The 15,252-nt window shown below is 38.3% G+C and overlaps 1 protein-coding gene across 2 annotated transcripts in view; it reads right to left on the reverse strand.

Moving 5' to 3' along the window:
- Positions 1 to 15,252, reverse strand: part of MBNL2 (muscleblind like splicing regulator 2) — a 90,466-nt gene that overhangs the window by 22,736 nt on the left and 52,478 nt on the right. The window contains exons 3-7 of one of the 2 annotated variants that reach the window (XM_063304643.1): positions 11,968 to 12,132; positions 9,793 to 9,993; positions 7,325 to 7,588; positions 2,842 to 2,895; positions 2,084 to 2,237 (exon numbers count right to left, since the gene is read on the reverse strand). In XM_063304643.1, the coding sequence (XP_063160713.1) occupies positions 2,084 to 2,237; positions 2,842 to 2,895; positions 7,325 to 7,588; positions 9,793 to 9,993; positions 11,968 to 12,132 (838 nt within the window). The remainder of the gene's footprint in view (positions 1 to 2,083; positions 2,238 to 2,841; positions 2,896 to 7,324; positions 7,589 to 9,792; positions 9,994 to 11,967; positions 12,133 to 15,252) is intronic. The other variant, XM_063304642.1, reaches the window with a different exon arrangement.

Below are 15,252 nucleotides of genomic sequence, written 5' to 3' on the forward strand. Positions count from 1 at the left end.
ATTAATTTATTTATTACTCATATTTAGCCACCGCCCATCTCCCCCAGAAGAGGGACTCTGGGCGGTTTACAATAAAATTCCCCATAAAACATAAACATTAAAATCACATAAAACAATTATAATAAAACCCAATAATAAATAAAATCCAAGAGAGATGTAAAATCCAGGCTGGTGGGAGGGACTCTAGGTGCGAGCCATCCCCAAGAATGGTTATTCCCTTTCCCACCCCAGGCGAGATGGCAAAACCAGGTCTTCAGGGCCTTCCGGAAGGTCAGGGGAGAAGGCGCCTGCCTCACCTCCGGGGGCAAGATATTCCAGATGGCGGGGGCCACCACAGAGAAGGCCCGCTTCCTGGACCCTGCCAGATGAAATTCTCTTATGGACGGGCCGATGTAATGTAACATGCCCTATCGGGATGATCGGGTGGGGCGGGCCGATGTAATGAGGATGAGACAGTCCCTCAGGTAACCTGGCCCCGTGCCATGTAGGGCTTTAAAGGTAATAACCAACACCTTGAATTGGACCCGGAAACAAACTGGCACCCAGTGCAGCTCGCGCAGCAACAGTGTTATATGTGCCCACCTAGGGGCACCAAAAATAGCCCGTGCGGCTGCATTTTGGACCAGCTGAAGCTTCCAGATACTCTTCAGGGGTAGCCCCATGTAAAGCACATTGCAGTAGTCTATATGGGAGATAACCAGGGCATGAGTGACCCTTCGAAGGGCTTCATGATCCAGGAAGGGGTGTAACTGGCGCACAACCCAAAGTTGCGCAAAGGCCCTCCTGGCCACGACTGCCACCTGCTCTTTGAGCAGGAGTTGTGAGTCCAGGAGAACCCCCAGATTACGCACTGAGTCTGTCTGGGGCAGTGCCACCCCATCCAGAACTAAAGATGACAGTTTCCCGGAAGATGAAGCCCCATCAACCCACAGCCACTCCGTCTTACCAGGGTTCAGTTGAAGCCTGTTGTTCCCCATCCAGACCCCCACAGCCCCCAGGCACCGAGAAAGGGAAGTCACTGCATCACTTACCTCACCCAGGATAGAGATGTATAATTGGTGATGCTGATGATACCTCAACCCGTGGTGATGGATGATCTCACCCAGTGGTTTCATGTAGATGTTAAACAAGAGAGGAGAGAGAATCGAACCCTGCGGCACCCCACAATGGAGGGGGCGAGGGCTGGATCTCTCCTCTCCTATCACCGCTGACTGGGACCGGCCCTGGAGGAAGGTGGTGAACCAGCGCAGAACTACGCTGCCCACCCCAACTCCCTGAGCTGTCCCAAAAGGATACCATGGTCGATGGTATCGAAAGCTGCTGAGAGGTCAAGGAGAGCAAGGATGGATGCACTGCCTCCATCCCGCTCCCGCCAGAGATCATCCATAAGTGCAACCAATGCAGTTTCTGTCCCATATCCTGACCTGAAATCCCATATTTATCAGTGAATCACAGGAGATCAACAACGTAACAGACATGAAGCAGAAACTTTACTCTGGAACAGAAATGAAAGAGTAGCCTGCAGTATACATCAGAGACAGAAAAGGAGAGAGTAAACCCACCTCACAGGATTGTTGTTTAAGGGAAAATAGAATAGGAAACAGGAACATTATGTACTCTGCCTTGGGTTCTACAAAATGAAGGCAGGATATAACAATGGCAACCACCACAACAATGTACTCCCAATATTTGCTTTCTCCCTCTGGGTTCTTCTCAACCCTTAAAATATCTAAATAGAAGGTATATGAAAAAATGTTCTTCAAACAGGCCAAAAAATTGAGACAAGAACATGCTGTTTTCCAAGAGAATGATGAGCCACATAAAAAAGACCAAGGTTAATCAAATTGTTCAGAGTCACACTGAACAATTGACACTCCTTTTAGCACTGCTAAAAAATTCTTAAATTATAATATTCTGCAGAAATATTAAAAGTAAAAAAAAAACTGTCAATGTCCTCCTAAAAGAGGTTAGAAAAGAACACTATTATTCAGGTGAAAGCACAACAAACGGAATCCCATGGAAAGCTTTTTTGGCCAAAGACAAAGTGATTGTACATATTTCTTTCATTCTAAAAAGAACATACCTGTTGGAATAAAGGCTGCATGTTGCTGCAGCTGTGAACTAGCAAGGGCCTGTTGGTAGTGCAAGAAACTGGGATTAAAAACAGCACTGGCACCATTGCTTTTCTCAAGTGCTTGTCTCTTTGGTAAGGGATGAAGTACACCAGGTGGAAAGGCCTGTGAATTAAATACACACACACACACACACACACACACATATATATATATATCCATATATATCCATATATATCTATATACATAGATCTATATCTTTAATAGGGATTATATAATTATTATCGCTTTTTCAACAGTTGAAGATGCCTTGCCATGCTCCAAAGGCAGCAGTGTAACATGGACCTTGTTGTTATTGATAGTTAATGCATGGCACAATTAAACTAAAAGTGTAGAATCTTAGTAATTAAACTGAAAAAGGGAGTCTAAGAAAACCAATAATTCTTTTTTGAAATAAGGTTTCAATAGGACAGGAACATTATTTGTGTTTCATTATATTTCTAAAAGACACATGTTATTTATTATGGAATAAGCACTGTGAATGACAAAAACAAATTTTTCTCTTCATTTCAACTTTTAAAATAAGCCAGTTGAAGATGAAACTTTGTTAGGAAAGAAGTTAGGTTGTTCTACAATGATTACATGTGAAAATGAGATGACTTAAATACTGAAATTATGTTTTACAATTAAGAATACAATTCAGATATCATTAAATTTATTTGCATTTTGGAAAAGCTACATGCAAAGCAAAAGGTGAAAATCAAAGTACCAGGTCTACAGTTGCTTCGAGAGGTCGCTTCATTGCTTTGGCAGTCGACTGAGTCTTTTAAGAACAGGCAGCGAGCACATGATGACAGTGGCCAATGGAATTCAAGCGAATTAACATACAGGTAAACAGCAAGCAGAGGTGCATCATGGGAACGGCATTGCATTGTGGATAGGTGAGAAGGAAAAAAATATTCTGAATGCAATATACAACATACAGAACACTAGGCATGCACAACAACAGAAAAACTTTATCATCTAAAGAAATGAACATTACATCTTGAATTAGTACTGAAGCAAAAAACGCATCTATCATAACTTAGTTAAAAACATATAAGAATAAAACAGATGTTTCAAATTTAGGAAAGTTGAATAAAATAGCAGCTTGCAGACACATAAGCAACAGTAAGCTTTTATACTACGTAGAAAAGCAGTTATTTCAATGGTTTTCCTAAACAAATTTCTGATAAGTTAGTTATGCCATATTAGAAAGCATAAATTAATTTCCAAAAATTAACATTCAAAATTGAAATCATGGAAAAAATTAAATTATTTAATGAAATTAACATATATAAAACTGAAAAAGTTTAATGTTATTTTAAAATCTGATTTTTATTTATATCTTTGGTAAACATTTTTCTGATTACTAACTTATCAAATTCAGCATATTTTAAAATGTTGCCTAGTTCTAACTCAATAAATAGTTCTCAATAAAATAGTTAAGAGCAGAGACATCACGCTGACAACAAAGGTCCACATAGTTAAAGCAATGGTATTCCCAGTAGTAACATTTGGCTGCGAGAGCTGGACCATAAGGAAGGCTGAGAGAAGGAAGATCGATGCTTTGGAACTGTGGTGCTGGAGGAAGACTCTGAGAGTGCCTTGGACTACAAGAAGATCAAACCAGTCCATCCTCCAGGAAATAAAGCCAGACTGCTCACTTGAGGGAATGATATTAAAGGCCAAACTGAAATACTTTGGCCATATAATGAGAAGACAGGACACCCTGGAGAAGATGCTGATGCTAGGGAGAGTGGAAGGCAAAAGGAAGAGGGGCCGACCAAGGGCAAGATGGATAGATGATATTCTAGAGGTGACGGACTCGTCCCTGGGGGAGCTGGGGGTGTTGATGACCGACAGGAAGCTCTGGCATGGGCTGATCCATGAAGTCACGAAGAGTTGGAAGCGAATGAACAAATAAACAACAACAATGCTACAGTACTTGCTCTATCTAGGAGGATCTGTTGTGAATTTATTCTACTTAACCTATCCTTTTAATATATTTGAACTCTGTTCATACGTTCAACATAATAGATCTCTCCTTGGGTGACATTAGAATTCAGGATCACACAATTTCCTGCTTGGAATGTAAGTAAGTAAACCTTAGATCATATCTTATTTTAAAAAAAAAGAGAAAAGTTCTGGAAATTCCAAAGATAATACAGTAGCTTAAATCAATGAAGGACTAAGAATGCAGCACCTCTCTGACTTCAAAAATAGTTTATCAGGGTTGCACCTAGGTAGCACTTGTATGGGAGACCTTCAACAAATCCCAGGCCTATAAGCTACCCTGGGAAGTTGAAAAATGATAGGCAATAGCAAACTACTTTCTTACTGTTGTCAGCAAAGCTACGTGGACATGCCTATATATATAGTCACCAGAGTCAAGCTTATAGGCTATTGCTGTAATTGTATCACTGCAAACTAACATATAGTTCCAATTCTGAATGCATAGGCACCTGTTTCATACCAAATATCACACTGAAAGCCATCCCCACAACTTTCTTAATTTAGTTGAAGACTGGGATTATGATAATTTAAAAGTTAGCAGCATATCAGAAAGCAGCCCAAGAAAGAAGTGGTAGGCTGATTAGAACACTTCTATGGAACAATTTCATATTTCCCTTATCAGAACCACAGCAGGAGTGGTCCTAGTTCTCATTTTACTCAACGGAAATAAAGCGAGCTCCAAAGTCATTGGATCCTTTGATTGATCACCATGTAAATACTAGCTGATTCCCTTATATGTTACTTATGACTTAGTAAATCTTTGCTCTTATTAACTTTCTCTTAATCTCTTAACATTCCTGTGCATATACAGTACATAGTTGAGCAAGAGTATTTCCCCTTAATAATCAGAATTAATTCAATTGTTTGAGAGATCAACAAAAAGTATTCTATACTTCACATAGGTCTGTACGAAATCACAAAATAACCACAAGTCTGCTTGAATTTTGCTCTCTTCCACCTCCAGCACTTTTGGGGGGCTGTCTTATCTTGCAGAATGAAGAATTATTGAGAACTCAAAACCTTTGCAAATATTTTTGATTCTGAGTAGGCTCAATTAGGTATTTTCCTAATGCAGGTAATAGAAATTTAAACCATCTTTCTGCAGCATGCCTTCATTTTTGTTTGCAGCACAGTATTATGTATACTTAGGGGTTGAACAAACTCTTGTATCATGAGTTCTGTAAAGATGATGGAGAATAGTTCTAATTATCTTTTGTTTTCTTCCAAAGGGGATATCTGTAATGCTAAACTGCACCAGTTTCTCAGAACTCACCCCTCAATAATTCAAATGTCTACTTAGTCTGGATTTGTTTGCTTTAAAATGACCAATATTGATGTAATATAGATGTATTTTCAATATTGGTAGAAATGGATTTGTTCTCAGCCAAACTCCAAACAGAAGTATTAAAAAAAATTTTCAGTGCAATCAAAATGAATACTCACCAAGGATCACCCAGAACAAGCTATGCAAAACAACAACAAACTATACAGAGAGCTGTGCTGGATCAGGCCAAGGCTCATCTAGTTCAATACTCTGTTCCCATAGTGACCAATCAAATGCCTGTGGGGAGCCCACAAGGAGGTCAGGAGAGCATTAAAACCACCTAATAGCTGTTCCCCAGCAATTGGTATCTACAGGCTGACTGAAACTGATCCTAGAAGTAGTCTATAGCCATAATGCCTAGCAGCTCTTATTTCATCCTCAGAACTTTAAACACCTTTTAAATCCTTTCAGATTGGCCCATATCACTGCATCTATCTATCTATCTATCTATCTATCTATCTATCTATCTATCTATCTATCATGTATCTATCATCATCTATCCTTTTATCTAAAAAGAAGCAGAAGTTCGAGTTCTGATCCCTAAAAGCACATCTCAATAAATATCAAATTGATTCTGGTGGATTTAAAATCATTGTGTGAGGCTTGCAAGAAGCTACTAAATATATTAGCTGTGTTTCTAATAATATTTTGTATTAGTGTTGGATGTACCATCTACATCTACCATATAAAGTAACTATAAGTCACATTTGTTTTATTACTTGCCCTATGGCAAGAATGAGGACAAAGCTTCTTTAATTTGTTACTGAGGATACTTCACTTCCTGACCTGAAAATTCTGCTTGCGTTATCTAATTATACTGAAAATAATTTGCTCTCATCAACCAAAATAAATTACCAGAAAGGGTCCACTAATAGAGAGAAAATTCTGAGGGTAAAACAGCTCTTTCAGCACTTCTAAACTAAAAGAAACTATTTTTGAAAAGATATTGTAAACAGAAATATCATGATCATTAAAGTGATATTCCTACAAGATTTTAGAATGATCATATAGAATGCTATCTGGTTAGTACTCCTTGTTTCAAAACTCAGCAACCTAATGACATTTTTTTAGAAAGCTGAAAGTTAGACACATACAGTATAATATTCCACCCACTTAAAGGGGTTCTTGGGACTGTGACAAGATGTCACAAGTTAATGAAGCGACTCAAAAACTCCAACAGGTGACAAAGTGGTATTTTCTTTTTTGGAAAAGGAAGAAATACAAATGGTGAACTCAGAAGATAATTATAACAGAGCTATCCAAGACTATCATTACGAGATATAATGACTGATTCAGCAAAAGTTCCTGCACAGGTTTCCTTCCAGGGATTCAGTCTATTCAGAGAATGCGTTATCACACTATTGTACACCATATTTACCAGTCACTTTTCCTTTCTTCCTAAGGTTTTAACCACTATAGTCACTGTGTAAGCCACCATGACTCCAGCTGGAGCAGGCAGCATGCAAATTTGAGAGAGAGAGAGAGAGAGAGAGGAAGAGAGAGAGAGATTACTACATTGGATGTTTCATAAACCACCATATGAATATAAAGGTATATGTTTTTAGCAGACCAGTTTATCCAAACTTCGAAGTATCCAAGTTAAATTCAAGTTAGTTTTTAGAAATAAGAGCCTCTACTAAATACAAAGGAAAATGCTGAACAAAAAGGGACAATAAGAACTTGAGCTTTGCTGCGCTTTAAGAAGATACAGGCCCTTGCGCTGAAATTACTGAGAAAAACAGGTTTGCTGGATCACTGATACACAGCAACACCCATTTCAAAAGCAACCGGATCAAGGACTGAAGACCGGCTCTCACAGCAGCCCAGATCCCCCGAAGCAGCCGTGGCCCATCCCCCGGCCCCATGCACTTACCATGATGGTAGCAGCTGCAGCAGCTGCCTGAGCCACCACTGCAGCCTGGTTTGCTTGGTGCTGAGCGGCTTTGATTTTGGCCTGCAAGTGAGCAGGAGGGTGAAAATATTTGCATTTCTCCCTCAGGCAGCGCCCTTTTATGTAATCCATACAAACAGTTACGGTGTTGTCATTTGTATCAATCATTGTGCTGTCAGCAGGATGTGCAAAGCGACAATCAGTTTCTCCCCGTGCACAGTTTCCTCGCTGGAATTCCCTGCAAACCTGGTGCACAAAACAATACTTATTATGCACATGAGGGATGAGGGTAATTACACACGGAATACAAGAAGGAATTTAAAATGCAATTTTTGAACTGTGCCAAATAACCTTTGAAAATTGCAAGACCTTTAATCTCAATCTACAACATGGATGTCCACTATAAATTTTGCATTTATATCATACTCTTGCACTTTTCATCTTTTCTGTCAGTTCTTTTCTTCTCTTCAAGTGACAGACATTGTTCACTATTTGATGGGTCATCCCAGGCACCTGATGGACCCTGCGGGGTTTCAGAGGGAACCCAGGGTTGTTTCTGAAGCTCTGATGCAGTTTGACTGAAGCTTTAGTCCCAGTTTGGAACTGAGACCCCGATGATGGCCTTGGATTGGATTACAGCTGTGTGGCCTCTCCCTGGGGAAAGATCCCAGAGCTCCCCCTTGTTTTCAGAGGAACTCCGGAGATGAAATTTATTTATTTATTAATCAAATTTATCACTGCGCATCTCCCACAAAAGGGACTCTTTACAATAAAACATAAATAAGAAGAATATAAAACTATGAAATATAAAACTATAAAATAATATAATACATAGTAAAAATAAATATGGTGGGAACCTGATGGCTAAAAGTTCTGTATAATTCACAAGCAGAGCAGGGTCTTTCTAAGAGACTAGCCATCCCCAGAAATGCCTATTCTCCCTCCTGTTCCAGGCATGATGACAGAACCAGGTCTTTTGTGGTTTCCTAAAGTCCAGGAGGGAGGGAGTCAGTCTCACTTCCAGGGGAAGGATATTCCGAAGGGCAGGAGCTGTTGCCGAGAAGGCCCGCCTCCTGGACCCTGCCAGATGGAGTTCTCTTACAGACGGGGTCCGTAGCATGCCTTCTCTGCATGACCAGGTGGGATGGGTTGATGTGATAGGGATGAGGCGGTCCCTTAGGTAGCCTGGACCCATGCCATGTAGGGCTTTAAAGGTTGTAACCAACACCTTGAATTGGAGCCGGAAGCATACTGGCAACCAGTGCAGCTCATGGAGCAAAGGAGTGACACGTACTGATCTCGAAGTGCCTAAAATTGCCCGTGTGGCTGCATTTTGCACCAGCTGTAGCTTCCAGATACCCTTCAAGGGTAGCCCTATGTAGAGTGCATTGCAGTAGTCTATATGGCAGAAATGGCAGAAGAGACACCTAGAGGGCTACTGGAGAACGAAGAACAAACCTGACTGAACATACATAGGTAAAAGCCTTTGTTAAGGATTACCTCAGGAATGGCAAGAGTGGCAAAACTCTATTTTTCCACTCTTTCCACATTCACAGATTGCCGGAGGCCCTGTTGAAGATGACTGGTCCCTATTAAGGAGGGACAAGAGCAACATCTGCCAGGCAGCTGTGAGAACTATTTAGATAAAATTGCTTGATTCGCTTTGAGTTGGTTCTGGCTGTGCAAGTCCTATTGTGGGCCCCACTTGTGCTTAAGGAAACAGTGGCCCATCCCCTCCTCAAGAAGCCATTGCCAGACCAAATGGTATTGGGCAACGTTTGCCCTGTCTCCAACCTTCCTTTTTTGGAAAAGGTTGTTGAGAAGGTGATTGGACTACAGCTTCAGAGGACCCTGGAAGAAAAGGATTATCTGGACCCCTTTCAGTCAGGTTTAAGACCTGAGTACTGTAACGTTTTTCCTTTGGTTTATTTTCTGTATTTCCTAATGTAATGTTAACACCATAATGTAGTCTACAAATTATATAGTAGACATAATTACTGCACAAATGATGTAATTACTAGGGCTATGCAAAACTTTTAGGAGATATGTTCCAAAGGTGACTCAAGTCACTTTAACTGAATTTCTGGTCTTTCAGAGCTCTTCTGTTCATGCACAGAAGCCACTTACCTTGAACCAAAGCAGCCAGTCCAGATGAACAAGGCCTGTGCTGATGCCTCATGAGGTGGAGGACCTCACTGTCTAGTGCTCACGTGAAACGTGTCAAAATAAAGCTTTTCAAAGGCTTAATAATAATTCTGCACTTCTTCATTACAGCACTTCAGTTACCACACCAAAGATCAGAACAGAGGTTCTGCAATGCTTATGCTAAGTAATTTACGGAAACAAAGTAGCTTTTTCACTGTATCTAAATACAGTCACTGTGTTTACTCAACCCTTTATCACCAAATATCAAAGTACTGCATGTATCAGAAGAATGATGCGCGCCATACCTCCAATTTATCTGTCCTGAGGAGTTTCTGTGTTGTAGCTGATCCAGAGACGGTGACAGGAGGATTTCCCGGAACAATTACATGTTGTGTGGGAACAATTTCTGTAGGAACTAATCCAACCCCAGAAGTAATAGGAGTTAAATATGGTGCAAAGTTTAGTGCTGTGTTAGATCCTATTGTTGGTCCTACTGGAAATGATGGCTGAAAGAGGGAATAAAAAGAAATAATAAATAAGCATGTAGAAATGAAAAATAAACACACATGCTCTGTAATAAAATCAGAATCAAAGTTAGCTGAGTTCACACATTACACTAAATTGAAACAAAATAAACCATATTTTGCTTTACTAAGAATGTATAAACTTAGCTCAAATATGTAGATACCTGTGGCTTTCTTAACAGCTTAAACTGAGCATCATGTTTTAGTTTTGGTGAACTAGTTCTGAAGGATTCTGAAACAGACATAAACTTCATTCTGAATAACTGACTCAGCATGAAGCTTTGGAGCCATTTTTGTCTGTGAGGGATTTAATGTATGCTGCACATACGTAAACTAAAAATAGAGAAAGGATGTTTAACCAAGTGAGGAGTGGCAACATAAGTTTACAGGAGCAAAATTTATTCAGTGATAAAGTAGCATATCTTGCTGAAGCAAACTGGGCAGTTGAGGATATACTTTGGTATGAACTTCTGGAAAAAAGCAAAGAATAAAAAAACTTTTATTCCACCTAACAAATCAAAACCACAGTTTATTATGCATGATTATGCTACAAGTTATCCTTCCAATAGGGATGAATAAATTTACATATTAAGGAACTCACTGGTGCTATTCAATACCAAAACTTTTGATATATTAAAATATTTATAAAGTTTTGTTTAAATGAAAAATGTGCTATTTTCCCCCAAGTCCCGACTTAGGTCTCTCTTGAAGAAGAAACAGCATTTGTAAAAAAATAAATTTCTAATCAAGCAGTACACAAATAAAATTGTGTATAAAATTGCTATACTGTAGAAATGCAGAAGAATATACAATTATGGCAAGCAAAATATTGAAAGTTCTTACCTTTTTTTTTTTGTGCCTTTGAGTCAGTGATGACTCCTGGCAATTGCCTGGACAAGTCCCTGCAGTTTAATTGGCAATGTTTTTTGGAAGTGGTTTGCCCTTGCCTCCCTCCTAGGGCCGAGAGAGAGTGACTCGCCCAAGGTCACCCAGCTGACTTCGTGCCTAAGGTGGGACTAGAACTCACCCAGTTGCTAGCCTGATACCTTAATTTACACCAAACTTCTTACTTTTTTTACCTTTTATGATTCCTACATCTCAAAAAGTTTCTGGGTCAGTTTAGGATTTTCACATCACAGGCTAAATTTCCATAACCAAATGAATGTCCATGACAAATTACAAGTGTATGCAAATAATATATTTATATATTTATAAATATAATGTATATATTATATATATATGTATGTATGTATGTATGTATGTATATAAATATAATAAGCAAATTAATATATTAATTATTCAGTTTAGTTGAATCTGCCTAGGTCTTTTTCTTCCAAGTTTATTTTATTTATTTATTTATTATTCAAATTTAATTAATTTTATCCAGAATAAACTGGCTTGTTCCAAAGTAGAACAAACTGTTCAACAGTTGCAATAAGATTACAGGTAGTCCTCACTTAATGACCATTCATTTAGTGATGGTTCAGACTTACAACAGTACTGAAAAAACTGACTTACGACCAGTGCTCACATGACCATTACAGCATCACCGCAATCACATGATCACAATTTGGGCTCTTGGCAACCGGTTTGCATTTATGACTGTTGCAGCATCTTCTGGTCACATGATCACAATTTCTGACCTTTCCCGCTGGCTTCTGGCAAGCAAAATCAATGGGGAACTGCATGATTTGCTTAATGACCATGTAGTTCGCTTAATGACTATGGTGATATCTTAATGACTGCTCAGTTGTGGTTGTTAAGCAAGGACAAACTGTACCAACAGAAAATGTTCCTAAAAATGATTTATAAAGTTTTATTTGACAATATTTGATGATAACAATATTGTAATATATAAATTAAAGTAATAATAAATGCTTTTGTCATTTATAATGTTAGTTGACGTGAGCTATGAAGATAAGGCAGATGGTCTGGTATTTCATTAAAGGTACTTACCACTGGTTGAAGAGGTGCTCCTGGGAACATAAATTGCATCTGCTGTGCAAGCATTGCCGCTGTGGTTTTCTGTTGGATCAGGTTATTCCTACCATTAATTTCTAGCTGAGTTTTCAAATGTGTTGGTGGATGAAGATATTTGCAGTTCTCCCTCGTACAACGGCCCTGAAAATGTTACAAAATTATCCATTCTGGGAGATTCTATAATGATGTGTTATTGCAAAACAATTATTCCATATCCTCAAAAAGAGTCTTTCACATAAAGCAAATAATATCCTGCACTGTACAGCTCTGCTGACATTTCTCTGAGGCATTATGATAGATGTATCATAACTGTATTAAGTATTTTACCAAAATCAGATGGGAAGTACTGATTAGCTGCCTTTACAAAATAATGTTCCTCACATTAGATGAAGATTCAGGTGTATGCTGTAAAAAGAGGAAGACCAGAAATAGAATAGAAATGCACTAAAGCAGACTCTAATCCTTCTCTGTTGCCTTTCAAAAGTTTATATTTAGAGATGAAGATGAATGACAACAGAACTGCATTTTCCAAACCCATTTCAAGGGCTTTATAAACAATAAGCTTCTGAAGCTCATCATCCAAAGCCATGATGCTAACCCATTCCAGAACCCTTCCCAGAACAATTGTGACTTCTTAGGACCATATCTAGCTTGGGAATATTCCAACAACTTGGGTAAGGCTAGTAGGCAGCAGAGTAAGACTTTGGAATATGCGATGCCCTGAGAGAAGACTGGCCAATTACTGATTTCATGGAGGACAGAAGTTGCCACTTATATATCAAGTAGCTGCTATCTTTAGCTGAATGAACAACAGTGGGACATTAGTCTGAAAGTGTTGATTCAAAACATGAGGTCAATTTCCATAATACCCAGTAGATTGATTTTAAACTGCCAAGAGAAAGTGAGATAAAAGATGCCAATATATATTTAGTTCAAGGTTCTGATAAGCCAGCTATCTTCAAGGCCCTTTTTACCAGCGGGAACCTTATGGCCTTTTGTAAAAGCTTTGGGTGTCATTCCATCCAAAAAGAGTTAAGTCTAATTAAGTTACATTACGTTACATTATGTTACGTTAATCCAAAGGTTAGTCTACGACTTATGCCTGCTTTTTTTCATTATTCAGCAGAAAGGCTGAATATCAATTCTGTTGCCCCTGCAGTCCCCCTTTAACCACAATTGAACAGGTGGATTATTAACAACTAGTTCTCATGTTACCATTAAAGCAGCAGAAAAAATAAATTTTTCATAAACACATTGCTTTGCTTACTTAGATACTTTGCTCCTAGTATCTAACAACACTGAAATCTATTAATCAAGAAGCTCATAGGTCCTTTGGCAGCAGAAGAACAATTTGTTTAAGGATATGGTAAATGTGAAATAAGAGATTGATTTTAGTTTGAACATAGCTAAGGCAGAGAAAATGCACTTGAAAATGACTGTTCAGGACTGTCAAAACTAAGAGCTGGATTTTTAAACATCTTTTTTACTGTATTGTATTGTAAAACATGCAAACAAAAAAGCAAAAACAAAAACAAAGGAAAAAGATATATATGCATAGATAAAAGATATTGAAAAAAGTAAAAAAACACACCCAAACATTTCAGTAGATATTTAGATTACATATTTTTAAAAAAAAAAATAATTTATAAATGACCTCATTGCATTTATGCTGTTGGAGATGTGGTGAAATTAATGCTTTATTTAAATATATAATTCCTTTTGGGAAAGAAGTAATTACATGCATTAACTTAACTTTGAGATTTAATATTTTCAGATGTTTATATTTGCCTGAAGTTTATCTCTTATCACATGGAATTTGACATATGGACAACAAAAAATGGACTTACACACTTACTGTTTAGCACTGAAAAGGTAAACGTATGCTCCACCTATTCAGTGGTTTGTAGAATTGATTAATACAGATCAGCTATGGATGACTGTAACAAATCATGGCTTCAATTTATTGATGTCTGTCTGTCTGTAAATATATGTCCTGTATGTTTTTTTTAGCTTTTTTCCTTCTCTTTATGATTTTGTGTATATTTTTTATCTTTGTTTTTTGTATTCATTAATAACAAATAAAGATTAAAAAAAAGTAGGGACTGATAATTACTGAGAAAGCATCTTCATGAAGTAAAAAGTATGCATTATTACAATTGTCATAATGATTAAATAATCACCTTTTAATCTTTTTCCATAAAATTTCTGATCGTGTGTATCAATGTATCCTGTACCAATACAGTAAATGTCTATCTTTTCTAAATCCTTTCTAAGCTGAACCAATACATAAATTATGATAAAGCAATCTGCATACTACATCAGGGGGATTATCTTGCTGGTTTGCCAAGGTTCGTTAATTTTTTCCCCAAGGCCAGCTGGAGATGGCATGTGCCCAAGTTGACTGGGTTTCCAGCAGTCAGCAGCCCAGATCTTTCTTGGCAGTCACTGCCCATGAGGTAGAGAAAGTGGCAGGTGGTCTTGTGACCACATAGTCCTGCTGCCTTGGTGGCTGGTGCCGTCGCTGCCTTCTTCTTCCTCTTCCTGCAGAGATCCCTCAGCAGCTGCCTTTGTGACTGGCTGCAAACTCTGCCTCTCATGTCCTCTTTTTAATGCTGGCATCCCTGAAACCTCTGGCTACCACCACAACTGCCTCTTCAGGTTGCAGCTACAGATTTTTTTTATTGAGTTTTATTTAAACAGTACCAGTGATGACAACTGAGAACAATAGTTACATATTGCAATCCAAAATATTCAAACAAACTATAAACTAACAATATAATAACTTAACAATAAAACTAGGAAAAAGAAACAAAGAAAATAAAATGAAAAATACTAAAAAGAGAGAAAAGGAGAAGCTAGTACAATGATATAGTCAATAAGCATTCCTTTATATCTGATGTGCTGAACTTAATAAAGTCATAATTTTGTAAATACTTAGGAACAATGAGTTACATTCCTTTGTTCTTTATTTCAGGTCACAAACTCACCAAGCATATCAAAATAAAATCCAATCAAATACAATAAGAACAATATGACACCCTAATACCCCACAATATGACCAGCAATCAATCCCAAATTAATATTAGCAAAGGATGCGCTTTACAAGCTACAAATGAAAACTGAGCATCAGCTTTGGTGTCTTTGAAGAGGATCTTCACATACAGTCAGGACCAGAAATATTGGAACAAGGGTAACTGTTTTGGCATTTGGCCTCAGTACACCACCACACTGAAGTTGAAAGGAAACACACCCAGATGGGAG

This window comes from Candoia aspera, chromosome 5 (genome assembly GCF_035149785.1).
Source record: "Candoia aspera isolate rCanAsp1 chromosome 5, rCanAsp1.hap2, whole genome shotgun sequence".
Classification (NCBI taxonomy): Eukaryota; Metazoa; Chordata; class Lepidosauria; order Squamata; family Boidae; genus Candoia; species Candoia aspera.